The 18,932-nt window shown below is 44.6% G+C and overlaps 1 protein-coding gene across 3 annotated transcripts in view; it reads left to right on the top strand.

Moving 5' to 3' along the window:
• Window positions 1-1,350: 1,350 nt before the first annotated feature.
• The window catches only part of RNF34 (ring finger protein 34), a 67,431-nt gene continuing 49,849 nt past the window's right edge, over window positions 1,351-18,932 (top strand). Inside the window, exons 1-2 of one of the 3 annotated variants that reach the window (XM_033956048.1) lie at window positions 1,351-1,541; window positions 11,009-11,227. In XM_033956048.1, coding sequence (XP_033811939.1) covers window positions 1,536-1,541; window positions 11,009-11,227 — 225 coding nt within the window. In that variant the 5' untranslated portion in view covers window positions 1,351-1,535. The remainder of the gene's footprint in view (window positions 1,542-11,008; window positions 11,228-18,932) is intronic. The other 2 variants (XM_033956047.1, XM_033956046.1) reach the window with 2 other exon arrangements.

The raw sequence follows: 18,932 nt of genomic DNA, 5'->3' as shown, positions 1-18,932 counted from the left end.
GCATTCACGTCAGCACTGGTCTCCCTTTCATAGTCCACATGTTTTCCCTCAGCCTCTCTTCCCGTCACAACCCTCTCTCAGTGCCTATGCTACTCTTGGCTTCCTCATTCCTTTCCCAGATCCTCCCTCAGCACTTTTCCTCTCTGTGGTAGACCTAAGGGAGGAAGCAGGAATTTTGCCCTAGATACCAGCTATGTGGGTACTGTGGTTTCTTGAGTACCCCCAATATTCTTTCTAGCACTGCCCAAACAGAGCTGAAATTTTTCCAATATAGAGCTGCAAGGAAAAACAGGAAGAAAGGTAGTCTCTGTAGCTACTGCTCACACCTCCCCCTGCAGTCCATTGGTCAGACATTATTTAGTTAGTGAATAAATCAATAGGTTGGAAAAGCAGGATGAAATGCTGGTAATGGTATCTCCTAAACCACTGGTCTCGCCTTCCCCTGCAGCTTATTGGCTGACTAAGGAATATCTGATCAATGGGTTAATAGTAGGGAACAGAGAAGAGCTGAAGTAGGTCAAACAGGCTTTATCCACTATGAGTCAGATCTCTGTAAGTTTGAGCAGAGCAGTGTCATCATACGTTTGGCTTGGTCTCATGGTTTAATTTTCATGATACTTGAAACCATGAGATCAAAGTGAACTTCTGGCACCATGTAGCTCAGTCTTGCAGAAAGCTGAGTCACATTGGGGAAGCAAGAAGCCCATAGTTTGTTCTGCAACTGAAACCAGGTGAGAGGAAAGACAGGGTAAAACTTTGGGGGGTGGGGGGGACATGAGAGATAGCAAGTAGACTGGATGAAGGCTGTGGGTAGATGAGAGAGAGAGAAAGAGAGACTGTCTGGGAGGGGCCCACATACTTTTGCTACTATTTTACAAATAAGAAAATACAATGGTGCGTGCTTGGTCCTTCTGAATGTTACAAAATAGAAAATGTGGCCCCTGCTAGAAAATGGTTGGATAAGTTTAGACAGAATGGCTGTATAAAATGTTTTCCTGTTTTAATCCTCCCCTCTTTAATGCATTTCTTCTCTGAGAGGCAAATTGATAGCTACCGCTGGCTTTCATTCAGCTTGAAATCCTACTAGGGCTCTTGGCCAGAATGGAAAAAGAGAAGAGCCAGATGTTAACCCCACTCCTTCCACAGAAGGAAGAAATCTAAGGACACTGCAGTTTATTGGGCCACAGTGACATAGCAGGCAGGCACTTCAAGCCTCTGGAATAACCCGTTCGGCTTAGGGAGGGCCCAGAGCTGTTACCCCGACGACAAGACACGCCTTGTTTGTCTGCCTCGCTCTCTCTCCCGCACCTTAGCCCCGCCAACTTGGTGGGCGGGGCCTTGATGGGCAGAGAAAGGCGGATCCACTCGTCTCCTCCGGCTGGTTCGACTGGCTCTTGATGCCGTCAGTCGCGCGGTGGGTCCGGGTCGTTGAGGCGTGCTGACGTAGGACGTCGCGATGGAACGTTGAAGGCTGTGGCGGATGGTCGTCCGGTGGAGTTCCGTGTCCCGGAGGAGAACCCGCGGAAGAGGTTGTCATGAAGGTAAAAAGGCCGCGGTGTCCGGGAGCTGACTGCGCGGGTTTGGTGCGATAGGCCCTGGCTCGGGACTGGGGTAGTTCGCGCCACAGAGGAGTTCGGGTGCAGCTTGGTTCTTCTTTTCCTGGCCTTCTCTCTGCGGGTCCAGCCAGTCCCCGTTTTGCCCTTCGGTTTCCTTTCCCTAGTGATGCGTTTTAGGTCTTTAAGTACTGTTTAGAACTATTACTATTCTACCCCCCCCTCCCCTCCCTCCGGTACACGATTTCAGCACGTGACTGGAGGTCAACGTACGCCTCTAGTCAGTGGCCACCTTGAGTGAAGACAAGTACAGTTTACATTCACAGTGGTACAATATAGGGTTTACATACATATCTTCATATAGGATTACTTATTGATGCTGGTGAAGGGTTGAGGGAATGACTAGGCAAAAAAGGTTGTTTTTTTACAGCTTTTCTAAAGTTAAGAAGTTCTTTAAGGGCTCTGATTTGAGGAGGTAGGCTGTTCCAGAGGTTTGCTAAGAAATGGGAAGAGGATCGTTATCTAAGTTGTCTGGAATGGGAAAGTGGAAACTCATGCAGACAGAATGAGAGGTAGTAATTTAGGATAACCCTATAGGTTGTATTGCTCTCTTCTGTTCAGGGCTTTGGCATAATTTATCTAAGTCACTGCTTTGAAATCCCTGTGGGCAGTGGCATAGTGAGGGTGAGTGGCACCCCACCCCCTTCCCTTACCACATACCTCTTATTTTCCTGGCTGCCCATGTTGTGTCGGCTCTCCCTCTGACGTAACTTCTTAGGTGCAGGAGCCAGAAGTGACCTCAGAGAGAGCTGACACAGGCAGCGAGTTTGTGATGCTGCTCATGCTAGGAAAATTAAAGGAAGGAAAGGGGCACACGTGTGTGGCAGGGGGAGCAGAGAGGAGGATGAGTGCCGGCACCCCCACCAAGATGGTGCCTAGGGCAGACCGCCCTCCCCTGCTTACTACACCACTGCTGTGGGGCTGTTCTGTATGCATCTTTCAAGAGAGTTGTATAATTTTATAGTAACATAGTAAAGTCCGAAATGGTCTGTTAGATCTACCCAGTGAGGTACCCAGTGTTAATCTGTGCAGGTTACCCCCTACAGTCTTCATTTAGATTTGTAACTGCTGCTGCTGTTATGTAATCCACTTGTAGTGAATTATAAATAGAAGCTGGTTTTCCAATATGAAATGTAATTGAATGTGTTTGTGTTAAGTCTAATGAGATCAACAGTGTGTGAATAAATGACTGTTTGTACTGGGGACGGATGTGAGAGGGAAAGGAATACAAAATGATGGATATTCTGTACAATCTGCTTTCTATGCTATTTCTTTCTTCCTTCTGTCTAAAGTTGCCTTGACAAACACTGGGTAAGACCTATGTGTTCTATCAGATCAGCAACCAAAGGAAACAGAGGCTCTTAGATCAGTTTATATCCCAAATGGATGATTATGCCTTTGTAATCTGTCTTGAAAGAGAGTTCTTGGGAGACCATGGCAGGTGAGGGTTTGCCTGAAGAATCCCACGAGTGTTCACCAAGTGCCTAGTTGTAGTAGTAGCAGCAGCTCTGTGGAACCATGGGCTCCAGGTGTTGCCGTACCTGGACGACTGGCTCATCAAGGATTCCACAGCTCAAGGGGTTATTGTAACGACCCTACGGACTACGTGGTTTCTACAAAGTTTGGGGTTTGAAATCAACTTTTCCAAATCCCAGCTACAGCCCTCTCAGAATTTATAGTTCATCAAAGCTGACCTGAACACTGTCCGATTCAGAGCATTTCTTCCTCAACAACATCAGGATGCTCTATTCGTCTCTGCCACAGGGTGTCTTCCTTGACTACAATTTCAGCAAGACACATGATGGTTCTCCTAGGTCACATGGCCTCTACAGTTCACGTGACTCCTTTTGCCAGACTTCACCTCAGAATTCCTCAGTGGACCCTGGCATCTCAGTGGGCGCAGGCTTGTGACCCACTTTCTCAACACATTACAGTAACTCCTTTGTTGAGACAGTCTCTACACTGGTGGATGTTCTCTTCCAGTCTCTCCAGAGGTTTACTGTTTCAAATGCCCCCTCAACAGAAGGTCCTCATGACAGATTCCTCGACCTATGCTTGGGGGGGGCTCATCTCGACGGTCTCCATATTCAAGGCCATTGGTCCAGCATGGACCATCAGTGTCGCATCAATCTGTTGGAACTCAGAACGATCTTCAGTGTTCTCAAAGCTTTTCAGCATCTTCTTCACGACCAGTTAGTCCTCATTCGGACAGACAACCAAGTCGCCATGTCCTATGTCAACAAGCAGGGAGGAACAGGATCTCTCCTTCTTTGTCAGGAAGCTCAAAAGGTGTGGACCTGGGCAATCCATCACAACACCTTCATGAAAGCTGTCTGAATTCAAGGAGAGAAAAACTGTCTGGCAGACAAATTGAGTCGTCTTCTGCAGCTTCACAATTGGACACTTAATTCCGTGCCTTTCCATCACATTTTTGCTCAGTGGGGAATTCCTCAGATAAATTTCTTTGCATTTCCCCACAACAACAAACTGCCTCTGTTTTTCTCCAGGATATACTCTCCTCACCGCCTTGAGGCAGATGCTTTTCTTCTGGATTGAACGTCTCTGTTCCTCTATGCGTTCCCTCCATTCCCTCTGATTCTCAAGACTCTTGTTAAACTCAAACAGGAGCATGCCACCATGCTTCTGATAGCTCTTCGGTGACTCAGGCAACCTTGGTACTCCCTTCTACTTCAACTCAGCACCAGGGAACCTCTGCTTCTACCAGTATTTCCCTCTCTGCTTACATAGTCAAGGGTCTCTACTTCATCCCATCCTGCATTCTCTACACCTTACAGCTTGGTACCTCTTCACTTGACTGCCTCTCTACAGTTGTCTCAGTCTGTACAGGACATTCTAGAGGCTTCTAGGAAGCCTACCACTAGACAATGCTACAATCAAAAATGGACTAGATTTTCTGCTTGGTGCACCATTCATCACAAGGAGCCTCAATCAACCTCCTTGCCTGCAGTTATGGATTACCTGTTGCACTTGTCTCAGCCAGGCCTCAAATCCACATCCATTTGAGTCCATCTCAATTCAATTGCTTATTTTCATCAGCCTGTCAAAAGGAAACCCCTCTCTGCTCATCCTGTGGTTTCCAGATTTATGAAAAGACTTTTCCATGTCAACCCACCTCTCAAACCACCTCCCGTGGTTTAGGATCTCAATGTTATTCTTGCTCAATTGATGAAGCCTCCTTTTGAACCAATGGAAAGTGTTTTTTTCTCATTGCTCTTACGTCTGCTCACAGAGTCAGAGAGCTACAAGCTTTGGTTGCAGATCCACCTTTCATAGTATTCCATCATGACAAGGTGGTCCTCCGTTCTCATCCTAAATTCTTACCTAAAGTGGTTTCAGAATTTCATCTCAATCAGTCCATTGTACTTCCAGTGTTTTTTTTTCCAAAGCCTCATTCTCATCCTGGAGAATCAGCTCTTCATACTTTGGACTGTCAGCGTGCTTTGGCTTTCTATTTGCAAAGAACTACGCCACACAGATCTGCACCTCAACTTTTTGTCTCCTTTGATCCAAACAAGTTGGGACATCCGATTTCCAAGTGCACCATCTCCAACTGGTTAGCTGCTTGCATCTCTTTCTGCTATGCTCAGGCTAGACTGCATCTACAGAGTCGAGTCACAGCCCATAAAGTCAGAGCCATGGCGGCATCAGTAGCTTTCCTTAGATCTACTCCTATTGAGGAAATCTGTAAAGCTGCCACTTGGTCCTCGATTCATACCTTCACCTCTTATTATTGTCTGGATGCTTTTTCCAGACAAGATGGCCATTTTGGCCAGGCAGTGTTACAAAATTTATTCTCTTGAATTGCCAGCACTCCCATCATCCCATTCTGGTTAGCTTGGAGGTCACCTATATGTTGAGAATAGGCTGGCCTGCATGTCCTGGGATAAAGCACAGTTACTTACCGTAAAACGTGTTATCCAAGGACAGCAGGCAGCTATTCTCACAACCCACTCACCTCCCCTGGTTGGCTTCTCTGCTAGCCATCTGAAATGAGGCCCGCGCCCTTGCGTGGGTGGGAAGGCACTCGCACATTTGTGGTGCGGCAGTCGCAAACTTTCTAAGTTCTGTAAGCAAATCAGCTTGAGAAACTGTCTGCATTGGGGCTCTGTGGATGATGTCACCCACATGTTGAGAATAGCTGCCTGCTGACCCTGGTTAACACTTGTTACGGTAAGTAACTGTGCTTACAGTACTCTGCATCTAAAGGCTGTGCCGTTTCTTAGCTAAGTTTCTAAAGGCCTCTGTTCCTAAAGGCAAATCTTCTCTGTCTCTTTCTACACTGCTTAATAACTAATAACCTCTGTCCTCTTTGGCCTCGAGGTTTCTTCAAATGTCCAAGCAGTGTTTCATAAACAAGCAGCTCTACTTTCTTATCAGAGTAAAGAGCACTGTAATTATAAACATGACATTCTTTTCTCAAGAATTTGATTTCGTAGCAGAACTCTGCTCTATGACTAACATTTTACAATGTATGCAAAACCCTGCTCTCGCAAATATTTCATAGTATATATTTTCTGAAGGGGGGCCCTCTATCTTTACCTCCTCTGCCCTCCTCCATACCTCCTCTGCCCTCTCCCATTTTTCCCTCAATGTTTTCAGCCCCCTCTGCCCTCCTGAGAACATCTTTCACTCCCTCTTCTGCCCCTGCACTACTGCAAGTCCATCTCTCCCTCTTCCTCCCTCTCCATCGCTCTCTGTCCCCTACCCATCCGCCCTATTCCAAGTTACTCTTCCTCTCTCACCCCTTCCTTCTATTATCTCATCCCTAACATCTCTTCTTTCCTTCTGCCATCCCTTCCGAGTCCTCTCTTAAGACTCTCTCTCAAGTCTGCCATTTTTTCCTCCCTGCTTTCTAGCAGCCCCAAACATCTGTCCCTTCTGCCTCCAGTCCAGAACCACTTGCTCACACTCTCTCTTCCCCCACTGCCTTCATGCTACCCTACCACACCAGGCCGCAATCTGGTATCTTGCCCCTTCCTTCCTCAACCTCCTTCAGCTTTCACTTCCCGCCTTCTCGACTCTCCCTCTTTAATCGGGAGCTTTAGCTGTTGCCTCTGCTGCATCCATGCCCCAGAATCTGTCCTCCTCTCCGTCTGGCATCTCTCCTTCCCCCATTCTGCTGCTGCCATAGAATCTACCTTATTTGCCCTTCAGAAGTTACTGGCGGAGCGATTCACATAGGCCAATGACACCAGCATCTCCTTCTACTGCGCCTGCTCCTGAGGAAATAGGAAGTTATGTCAGAGAGTGCAGATCACAGTAGTAAAAAGAAGATGCCGGGGTTGGCAGCCTATGTGAATCACTGCTGCCAGTAACTTCTGAAATGCAAATAAGGTAGATTCTGGGGGGGAGGGGGAAGGAGAGATGCTGACTAGGAGAGAAGGTCAGATGCCGAGGCAGGGGTATGGGGCAGGCAGCAGCTGAAGCTCCCAATTAAAAAGGGAGAGACTCGGAGGAGGGAAGTAAAAATTAGCCACCCCCTAAAGCAGTGGTCTCAAACTCAAACCCTTTGCAGAGCCACATTTTGAATTTGTAGGTACATGGAGGGCCGCAGAAAAAATAGTTAATGTCTTATTAAAGAAATAACAATTTTGCATGAGGTAAAACTCTTTATAGTTTATAAATCTTTCCTTTTGGCTAAGTCTTAATAATAATATTGTCATTTATAGCTAAAGAGACATATGATCAAGAAACTGTTTTATTTTACTTTTGTGATTACGATAAACATACCGAGGGCCTCAAAATAGTACCTGGGGGGCCGCATGTGGCCCCCGGGCCGCGGGTTTGAGACCACTGCCCTAAAGAGTGCTCCCTGAGCCTGAGGCCCTTGCCTCAGTTGGCCTCATAAGGCTGCTTCTGAGAGAGATAGATAGTGTTATGTGGTCAGTGAAGGAAGTTTGAAATGGACCAAGTTGGTCTCATTAAGAACTAGATGTTTTCATGAAAAAAATTTGTTGGAATCTGTCAGTTTTGCTGCAGCCTGAAAACTGTAACCACTGAAACTATTTAGCAAGTTATGGTAGATAATTGAAAAATCCCTGTCTGGTTAGATTCTTTGTATTTTTTTGGGTAGTGTGAACTCCTAATTCTAAGGTCCATAAGACGAATACTATTGCACATTAAAAAGTCTGTGAAATGCCTTGAAAAAACCTGAAAATGATTCAAGAAAACTTATTGAAGGATAAGGGAGGGGGGGTATAAAAAAAAAGGTTCATAATAAATTATAACTTTAGAAACAAAAAGGGGTCCTTTTACTAAGATGCGCTAAACGCTAACATACCCATTATATTCTATTAGTGTTTAGTGCGCGCTAAATCGGCTAGCACGCCTTAGTAAAAGAGGGGGAAGTGCTGTAACTTACACCTTTTCCCCAAAACTGCATTAGTTAACATCCTTTCCTGGCCAAGCTCCACTGGCTTCCGATAATTGCCAGGGTCCACTATAAATGAACCTGTTTAACTTTCAAAATCCTATATGGTATCCTCCCTTCCTTTATCCCTCTTTCTTGGAATTCCTCAAACCCTAATACCACCAGATCCTCCCACAAATTAAAACTATCCTTCCCCTCGCTAAAAGGCATTTCCCACACAGGAAAGCTAGGGACCTCCCTCCACTTCAAAATCACTGAGCTCTGGAACAACCTTCCTCCCCTCTTCGGAACTTGAGCTCTCTCCAAGTTTTCCGCAAACATCTGAAAACCTGGCTTTTCTCAAAAAATGTAAGTCTCCCTCCAACTTAGGAATCAAGGAAACTCTTATATCTTGGCATGCCAAGTCCTCTAAATTTTCTTCACACTTCTACCTCTAACCCTCTGTTGTAGTTCCTTCCTATTTCTCCTACTGTAAACCGCGTCGAGCTCTACGAACGTGGAGATGATGCGGTATACAAACCTAAGGATTAGATTAGATTAGAATGAGTTACGTTTTTAAAGCTGTTCTTAAGTTGGATTTGTATGTAACTCAAAACTTGTAGATTTTAAGATTCTTGCTGCTTACCTTTGCTCCCAGCTGACAAAAGGGCCAACTGTCCCTACCAGTGTTCCCTCTAAGGTACAGCAGGCACAACTACACACCGTTCTTAATGTGGCTATGCACCATTCCTGAAAATGCTGCAGGAGAAGCGTAGGAGTCTATGCCACTGGAAATACTGCTCAGTGAATCAAATGAAGCCACAACTGCGTTCTTAAGTATGAGTCGTACTTAAGTTGGATGTCTGTAACTCGAGGACTGCCTGTATTAAAATTAGCCCTGAATTCATTCCCCAGACTTCCAGGATTTATTACATTCTAAGAATAAGTAGGGAAAGAATGGAGACCATGGCTTATGATATTTCCAATCCGTGTGTGTGTGTGTGTGTAATGTACCGTATTTCCCCATGTATAGGCCGCGGCCTATACATGGGTTTTACAAATCTTTGCAGTGGGTGCGGCTTGCTTAAATGGGGCGGCTTATCTAAAGACATTAAAACTCACTGTTAGATAAGCCGCCCCTTTAGAGGCTGCTTATCCTGAACTTTAAAGAAAAATCACCCCCTTAAATACCTGAGCAAACTGGACGTTGGTGGAAGTATAGAGATTCATTGTTTGTTATGAATTGCAAAGTTAGAAAGTTATGATGTTTTAAGAGTTTGCCCCCCCTAAGAAGAGGAAGCAATTCTTTCTTATGAGACCTAAAATAATTGGGCCTTATTTTTTTTGAGCTTTTTATGTACGTCTATAATCTAGTATCGGCCTATGAGAGAGATGTGGGGTTTTTTTTTTCCATATAAATTTTTATAAATTTTCCATTAGTAAACACCAGTACAAAAATATACAAACAATAACCCGCAGTATAACGGATAATATTAAGCCAGCCACAATGGTTCTTCATGGAGGCTTTAAAGAAGAGAACAAATAACAGGAGAAACTAAACAACCCCCCACCCTCCCTCCTCTGAGAGCTCCAGCATGAAGAATTCAAGAGAGAATACTATGTGCTCTATGAGACAAGCTATCCCATACAGGTGACCGAATATCTTACTGTTTCCGTAATCTAGGTGAACCTTGTTTAGTGTCCAAATATTCCATTTTCAACAATATAAATGTTTCTCCATAAGGTAAAAGTGGGAGTTTCAGAATGTCTCCAATGCAAAAGAATACATTTTCTTGCTAATAAAAAAGCCTTGTGCAGCAATACATTTCCTCCCTTAGATAAGCCCAAGGACCAGACTTGAGAAAACAGCAGGATATCTGCTCTCAAGGAGATTTGTTTACGCAGTATGGTTTGTAAATAGAATCCAATAAAGGGACCAGAAAGTTTGTATCCTTTCACAGGGTCAGAACATATGGAGCAACAAAATTGTTTTAAATTTCAGACAAGCGGGACACTTCCAAGCTTACTGGGGAACCCTGTCAGATGTGCTCAGGACTCAAAGCTAGGATTGACACTTAGTCTGATGTTTCAGAATTCTACTGATTTTGACATTCATGTCTTGTGAAGAGAAAAATAAATTAATAATTTCAGGAAGACTACACTGCTAAAATTGTGCAGTTACCAAGATACAAGAACTTTCAGTTAACCACCTCAGAGAGAGAGAGAAGGAGGATGAGTATAGTGAATTACAGGGTAATGAAGGTTTATTTAGCTTTGTTTAGTACCTCAAATGCAAACACCTTCTGTTACACATTGCTGCCCTCTGCTGGTGGTGAAGAAGCTCTGGGACCTGATGACAGTAGAAGAGTAGAACTGAATGACTAGGAGGTGGATTCCCCTTATACACTGGGAAAGTCAAGACAGCTGTCCTTTGAACACAATCCTCTGATAGCCGTAGCAATGCAGCATCACATTAGCTTATTAAACACAATTGAGAGATACCTTAACTCCTAATGGTTTCCAGGCGTCCTGTTTCTCAGCCATTGCAGCTTTCGTTCCTCTTCATCAGGATCTTGAGGCACACAGTAACATCTCCAGTTAGAATAACTCCCCCAAACCATACATTTAAATAGACATATTTTCTGTCCAGAGCCCATTTTTTAATTCAGACTTTCAAGACTAGCAATCCATGAATATGACTATGGAGCTTTAATCCTTCATGGAATACAAGGCTCTTATCCAACAAAATCTAATAGGTTACAGGTTTCATTTATTTGATATACGTAAAAGGAACCCTTGGATTCACTTATAACACAAATATCTTAGATTCCAATGTTTACATTATATGTGGGTCTACATTTTATTTCAATGTAAAATCAGATTTTTAATTATCAAAATACACTTGGTATTGCTTGGTTGTCAGATTTTCAACATGCACTAATTTTGCTCTCAGATCTGTGGAGTTCTTCAGCTATATATGTGTAAGTGTATTTTGTTGCTCAATCTTCTCTTTTATGTATTTCAGGCGGGGGCTACCTCCATGTGGGCTTCATGTTGTGGTCTGCTGAATGAAGTCATGGGGACTGGTGCTGTTCGTGGCCAGCAGCCTGGGTTTGGAGGAGGCACTGGTCCCTTCAGGTTTGCACCAAATACAGATTTCCCAGCTTATCCTCCTGCGGCAACAGGAGGAACAAATATCGTGTGCAAAGCGTGTGGTCTGACATTTTCCATTTTTAGAAAGAAGGTGAGTATGCAGAGGGTCAACAGCAAGAACAAAAAGAAAAAAAATATAAAGAGCCTCTAAAAATACCTCTTAATGTTAATTGGAGGGGTGTAAAATGAGTACAAATATGCTAAAATTCAAACTGCTTTTGCTGACAGTTCGGACTCTAAAAACAGTGGGGAAAGATTCCTCTTAGCAGCCAGTAGAACTATTTGAGACATGCATAGTGACAGAGTAATTTTTTTGGTTACCAGGTTATGCAGTGGACATACTGTATAATCATCCTCTATTGTTATAGCTGCAGTAGGAGTTTCTTGACATGTAATACCTTTATATTTCTTCTTTTGCAACCCATTTTCTTGCTTGAAACCATTTTCTAGTGCAATGTCTCTAGTAGTTGTTGCAGAAGGATGTCTCGCATTTTTCAACTCTTCCTCCTTCCTAGAAGGCTTTGCCATGCTCCCTCTGTTTTCACATCAGCAAACAAGTTGAGAAGGTGTCTTTCCGAATTTTGTGGTTTTGGAGCTTTCTGGAACCAGGGGTCCTTTGTGTAAAAAAAAATTTTCTCCCAGGCCATTCTTGGTGCTAGAATTGCTGCCTGGCAGCCTTCTTGGAGGCTTTGGATGATGAGGAATCCTCCCAAATGGTTCTGTTGGGAGTGAATTATGTGGTGGATGCTCTTTATGACATTATTAGGGTCATGAGCAAGGCTTCTGCTTTTTTTCTATCTCTGCTCTCTGAATGCTCTGGATCAGGCAGTGGGTGGGAAATTCAGCCTCGAAGGCCATGCTTAGCAGGCTGCCTTTCAAAGGAGAGATGCTTTTTGTTAAGGACCTTGACAATCTTATGGCTAGTGTGCAAAATCATTGTCTGAAAACCTTACTGGATATTAGACTTTGGGCTGCTCAAGGCTCCAGGCAAGGGAATTTTTGAAGATTTCGCTTGTAAAAAATCTGTAATCGAGCAGGATATAATAAGACACTGGATATGTCTTTTATGTAAGTCTGCACAGATGGGAGCATAAGTCTTATGCAACAATGAGACACATGCTGAATAATCCTGGGAATGCAACACAGACTTACTTTCATAGGTAAGAGGGTATCTACTATGGATCAACCAAATAATTTCCATTTTGTATGCATAGTTCAAAAGCTTGAATATGACTACCCTCGGGCGATCATCCAATGCATGCTTCAGACCAAGCCAGTGGGCCTTTTCAGTACATAATGGGCCTGCAGTAGATTGAAACTGTAACAAGGTAACCAGTTAATTCTCCAGAAACCCTCTCGGTTCTGCCTCTGGAATAGTTAGTTATCCCAGGACAAGTAGGCAGCCTATTCTCACATATGGGTGACGTCATCCATGGAGCCCGGATGCGGACAGCCTCGCAAGCAGACTTGCTTGTAGAAAAGTAGAAGTTTCAAGTCAGCCGCACTGCATATGCGCGAGTGCCTTCCTGCCCAGCGCAGGGCGAGTCTCCTCAGTTCTCAGTTTTCCGTGGAGCCGAGAAGTCCGTCTTTGACATTCTGCATTTAACTTTGTTACTTTGTGCCTTCTCTCACCGCGGTTTGTGTTTCTTTTCTTCATGAATCGCTGTGTTAATTTCTTTCTTTTCAGTTAAAAAAAAAAAAAGAGACTTTTCCTCCGTTCGACTGGCGGGGCAGGCTGCTCAGCCGCAGCCTGCGGGCTTTGGTCGCTGTGGCTATCTTCCCTCCTATGTCCTGGCCAACAACGGGCTTCAAGAAATGTAGCCAGTGCCAGCGTGCGATTTTCCCTCATGGACCCACACCGTTGGTGCCTCAAGTGCCTTGGGCCTGACCATAATCCGAAGTCGTGCGAGCGATGTGAAACTCTTCAACCTCGAGCCCTTAAATGTGTCGGATTTTAGTGAAGAAACTTTTCAGGATGGACTCTTCAGTCACACCCTTGACTTCGAGTGCGGCCTCGGTTCCACCTTCCACCGAGGGTCCTCCTGCTTCACGACTCTGACCTTGAGCCTCATCAGACCTTCCTCGTTTGGGACGTCTATTACCTCGAGTAAACATGTTGTATCTTCCCCTGAACCCTCAGGTCAGATAGCTCAGCAGAAAGTTCCGGCAGTGGTCCTCAAGCTTTCCAAGACTTCTAAGTCGAAGCACATTTCCACTGCCACTTTGGAGCCTATAGCCGCAGCAAGTGGTCTGGTTTCAGATGCGGATCCATCTTTGCCAGCTTCTTTCCAGACCATGTTAGAGAAGCAATTTGTTTAGTTACTGACCAAATTTGGGCTGATGCTGTCTTTTCTAATCCAGCCTGGGCAACCTGCAGACTTCCGCAAGTTCGAGCCTCTACCTATGCCTCGAGCTGAACCTTTACACTCTATGCAGGGAGCAGAGTCTTTGTGAGTGTCTGGTCTGGCATCTATGCAAGGAGTACATTCTTTGCGAGTGCCTCGACAGGAATCCTCACACTCCATACAAGGAGCAGGGTCTTTGGGAGTGCTTTGAGATTCCTCCATCAAAACTCCTGAACTTCGATCTACAGCTTCTAACCCTATTCATTCACTGGTAGCAATGCCTGCTTCCATCTCTAGGGCGAAGTCTCCTCGATCCTCGAGACCTGCTTCTACACACCACTCTCGTCGTCGATCGAGGCCTTCATTGAGGCATACCTCCAGGCATAGCTCTTCTTCCAAAGAGCGTCCTTCTTCATCTAAGCCTTATTCCACACCTTCCAGCTCTTCCAGACCATTGACTCCTCGATCGAGGTCTCCGCTTCCAGACCTTGAGGAATCAGCTGCCTCCATTGCCTCGTCCAAGTCTCCATATTCTTTTGAGGATCATTTTCCCGGTGAGGCTTCACCTCCGACCCAGGCCGCCTCGAGGTCATCGAGTCCCTCTCGAGGCAAGGCATTGGCAGATCGGCTGTCTTTCTCTTCTTTTCTTCGTCAGCTGGCTGATGACCTGGAACTTCAATTTGTTGCTGGTTCTAAATACTCTAAGGAGTATCTAGAGGTCATGCATCTCCCTCAACCTCCTGCAGAGTCACTTAAGCTTCCTCTTCACAAGCTTTTGTCTCAGACTTTCACACGCTGCCTGGAGACTCCTTATACCATTCCTGCTGTTCCAGGCAAATTGGACTCCAGTATAGAACTCTGCATTGCAAAGGATTTGAGAATTCGTAGTTGTCTCACCAATCCCTGCTTGTGGAGTCCTCCTTAAAAAGATCCCATTCTTCCAGAGTTTATGCTACCATTCCTTCTGGAAGGGAAGGGAAAACTATGGACAAGTTCGAACGTCGCTTTTACCAAAATGCTATGATGTCCTCAATTATAATTTTAATTTTGTTACTTATCTCAAGTTCCTCATTGATCTTCTTCCCAAATTTCTCAGCTATTTGGATACATAGAAGCACTTCAAATTCCAAGAACTTCTGGATCTCAGGGCTCTCAACAAATTTTTAGTCAAAGAAAAATTTTGCATGTTGTCCCTGGCGTCCCTTTACACCCCTGCTAGATCAGAACAATTGGTTATACTCTCTGGATCTCAAGGAGGCTTATACTCAAATTCCCATTCATCCGGCTTCCTGTCAATATCTCAGATTTCGGGTGGGGAATCTGCATTACCAATGCAAAGTGCTATCCTTTGGCCTGGCTTCATCTCCCAGAGTGTTCACGAAGTGCCTAGTGGTGATAGCAGCAACTCTTAAGGAACCATGGTCTTCAGGTGTTCCCCTACCTAGACTGGCTCATCAAGGATTCCACATCTCAGGGGGTTATTGTAGCGATCCAATGGACTACGTGGTTCCTACAAAGTTTGGGATTCAAAATCAACTTTCCCAAATCCCAACTTCAGCCCTCTCAAAATCTACAGTTCATCGGAGCTGTTCTGGACACTATCTAACTCAGAGCATTCCTTTTGCAACAAGGTTTGGAAGCTCTCCTTCAACTCTTGTCATGCAGTGTCTTCCTGCTCTTCAATCTCAGCGTGACACATGATGGTACTCCTAGGTCACATGGCCTCCACAGTACACGTGACTCCTTTTGCCAGACTTCACCTCAGAATTCCTCAGTGGACCCTGGCATCTCAGTGGATGCAAGCTTGAGACCCACTCTCGACACAGTCACTCCTTCGTTGAGACAGTTTCTCTGTTGGTGGATGCTCTCTTCCAATCTCTCCAGAGGCTTGCTGTTGCAAATGCCCCCCCATCAGAAGGTCCTCACAACAGATCCTTCGACCTACGCTTGGGGGTCTCATCTCGATGGTCTCCGTACTCAAGGCCACTAGAACAGTACGGACCGTTAGTGTCACATCAATCTGTTGGAACTCAGAGCGATCTTCAATGCTCTCAAAGCTTTTCAACATCTTCTTCATGACCAGGTAGCCCTCATTCGGACGGACAACCAAGTCGCCATGTACTATGTCAACAAACGGGGGGGGGGGGGGATGGGGGATGGGATCTCCCTCCCTGTGTCAAGAAGTTCTGAAGGTTTGGGACTGGGCAATCCTCCACAACACCTTCCTCAAAGCTGTCTACATCCAAGGGGTGAAAAATTGCTTAATGGACAACTTGAGTCGTCTTCTGCAACCTCACGAATGGGCACTCAATTCCTCGCCTCTTCATCACATTTTTTCGCAGTGGGGACCGCCTCAGATAGATCTCTTTGCAGCTCCCCATAACCACAAACTGCCCCAGTTGTGCTCCTGGATATATTATCCTTATCGCCTCGAGGCAGATGCTTTCTTCCTGGAATGGACAAATCTTTTTCTATATGTATCCCCTCCATTCCCAAGACTCTTGTCAAGTTGAAGAACGATCATGCCACCTTCGGTGGCCGAGGTAACCTTGGTACTCCCTTCTACTTCAACTCAGCAGCAGGGAGCCATACCTTCTACTAGTTTTTCTGTCTCTGCTTACACAAAGTCAAGGATCTCTGCTTCATCCCAACCTGCAGTCTCTATACCTGACAGCTTGGTACCTCTCAGCATGATGACTCTTCAGTTTTCTCAACCTGTAAAAGACATTTTAGAGGCTTCTAGGAAGCCTGCCACTAGACAATGCTACCATCAAAAATGGACTAGATTTTCTACATGGTGCATCTCTCACGATAAGGAGCCTCAAGATTCCTCCTTATCTTCTGTTCTAGATTATCTTTTGCACTTATCCATCTCTGGCCTCAAGTCTACATCAATCCGAGTCCATCTCAGTGCAATTGCTGCTTTCCATCAGTCTCTTGAAGGGAAACCCCTCTCTTCTCATCCGGTGGTTTCCAGATTAAATGAAAGGACTTTTCAATGTCGAACCACCTCTCAAACCGCCTCAATGTTATTCTTGCTCAATTGAGGAAGCCTCCATTTAAATCAATGTCTGCGGCTCATCTGAACTATCTCACTTGAAAAGTGGTGTTTCTTATTGCCCTCACATCTGATCGAAGAGTCAGTGAGCTGCATGCGTTAGTTGCTGATCCATCTTTCACAGTTTTTCATCATGACAAGGTGATCCTCTGTACTCATCCTAAATTCTTACCTAAAGTGGTTTCAGAATTGCATCTCAATCAATCTATTATACTTCTAGTGTTTATTCCAAGGCCTCATTCTCATCCTGAAGAATCAGCTCTTCATACTCTGGACTGTAAACGTGCTTTGGCCTTCTACTTGGAACGTACCAAACCACACAGAACTGCTCCTCAACTTTTTGTCTCCTTCGATTCAAACAAGTTTGGACATCCAATCTCTAAGCGTACCATCTCCAACTGGCTGGCTGCTGTATCTCTTTCTGCTATGCCCAGGTTGGATTACAACTACGGAGTCCAGTCACAGCCCACAAAGTCAGAGCAATGGCAGCTTCAGTGGCTTTCCTCAGATCCACACCTATTGAGGAAATTTGCAAGGCTGCTACCTGGTCCTCGGTTCATACTTTCACTTCTCACTATTGTGGATATTTTCTCCAGGCGGGATGGCCATTTTGGCCAGAGAGTATTACAAAATTTATTCTCCTAAGTTGCCAACGCTCCCACCATCCCATTCTGGTTAGCTTGGAGGTCACCCATATGTGAGAATAGACTGCCTGCTTGTCCTGGATAAAGCACAGTTACTTACCGTAACAGTTGTTATCCAGGGACAACAAGCAGCTAGATATTCTCACAACCCACCCACCTCCCCTGGTTGGCTTCTCTGCTAGCTATCTGAACTGAGGAGACTCGCCCTGCACTGGGCAGGAAGGCACTCGCGCATGTGCGATGCGGCTGACTCGAAACTTCTACGTTTCTACAAGCAAGTCTGCTTGCGAGACTGTCCGTGTCCGGGCTCCGTGGATGACGTCACCCATATGTGAGAATAGCTGCCTACTGTCCCTGGATAACAACAGTTACGGTAAGTAACTGTGCTTTTCAGGTAATCCTGTTAGATGAAAGTTGCCTTGATGTGATTGATTTTTTGATGTCATCTATTTTCTATGTTCCCAAGGTAGCAGCAATGACGCTGGTTCTTCAAAATCCTGACAAAGACCTCTCGGGGAGTAAGAAATAGGACTGGGGCCCAGGAGCTTGTCTCAGTCTTACCTGCTCTTCAGCAGGGCATCATATGACCCCTATAATAATACTTAAAGCATTCCCAACTACTTTTTTTTTTCTTGATACATTTTAGGCTTACCATGTGTTAAAATCCTATGCTATAGCATATTAAGCCAAAAATTAGGGGCCCCTCTACAAAAGAAAACCTGCAAATTTAAACAAACTTAATGCTATCACATGTTAATGGTCAAATTAGTGTGTGGTAATTGTTGGCATGCCCACTATCTCATACAGTTAACACATTGCTTTGACTACTAAGAAGCCATAGAATCTACTTCACTTAACCATATATGCATTAATTTATTATTATTTATCACCACAATTCATCCCAATTATAAATACCAATTTACAATAATACAATGAGAGCCCTCCCCCCACCATAGCAAGTGTTTCAGGCAATGTCCTGTTTTTTCACAACTTTCTTCTAATACAGATGTTCAGTGTTCCACACCAACATTCACTATGCTGCTTTATCAGTCTTCAACGTGCGACTTCCTGGATCCCGGTCAGAAGACCTGGCTGAAAATACTTTTCATGAGGTCGAATCTCAGAAAACTCCTAGTTGTGCCCATTGTGATGATAACTAATAATAAATTAATGCATATATGGTTAAATGTAGATTCTATGGCTTTTTAGTAGTCAAAGTATTGAAGTAATTGAGGCTGTAGTAGTTGTGTATTTTAGTCCCGCTGTGTGTATATATAGTCATGTGAAAAAATTAGGACACACCATGAAATATTCAATTCTTTCTTAAGAAATGTTCGTATATTGATGTCAGATCTTTTTTGTATTTATTTCTGGAAAAGAAAGTGATATAATTGCAGGTAAACAACACAACTTTTCCTTGATTTACTCATGAAACAAAAGATATCCATATCCATATATATGATGGTCTGCTCAATCTCTCTCCTGCTCCTGGTTTCATCTGTGTGGTGAGGGGCCTGCATACAGTAGCTCAGATTGACTTTGCCAAGCTTGCCTGCGCTCCTATTTTGGCTGTGCCACTTCAGCTGAGCGAAGGGATTAGCTTGCTCTCCCCCTCAAAAGAAAAAAAAAATCTATAGATGTCACCTCATGTGGGGTTCCAACCCAGATTTGGGGAATGACTGATTTTAGTTTCATCTGGTGCATAGCAGTTGTGTTTAATAGCTCTGGCTGACTGTCCTTTTGAATTGT

Source organism: Geotrypetes seraphini, chromosome 8 (genome assembly GCF_902459505.1).
Source record: "Geotrypetes seraphini chromosome 8, aGeoSer1.1, whole genome shotgun sequence".
NCBI classification, from domain to species: Eukaryota; Metazoa; Chordata; class Amphibia; order Gymnophiona; family Dermophiidae; genus Geotrypetes; species Geotrypetes seraphini.
The sequence above is the reverse complement of the archived record's forward strand: the minus strand, read 5'-3'. Positions and strand labels throughout refer to the sequence as shown.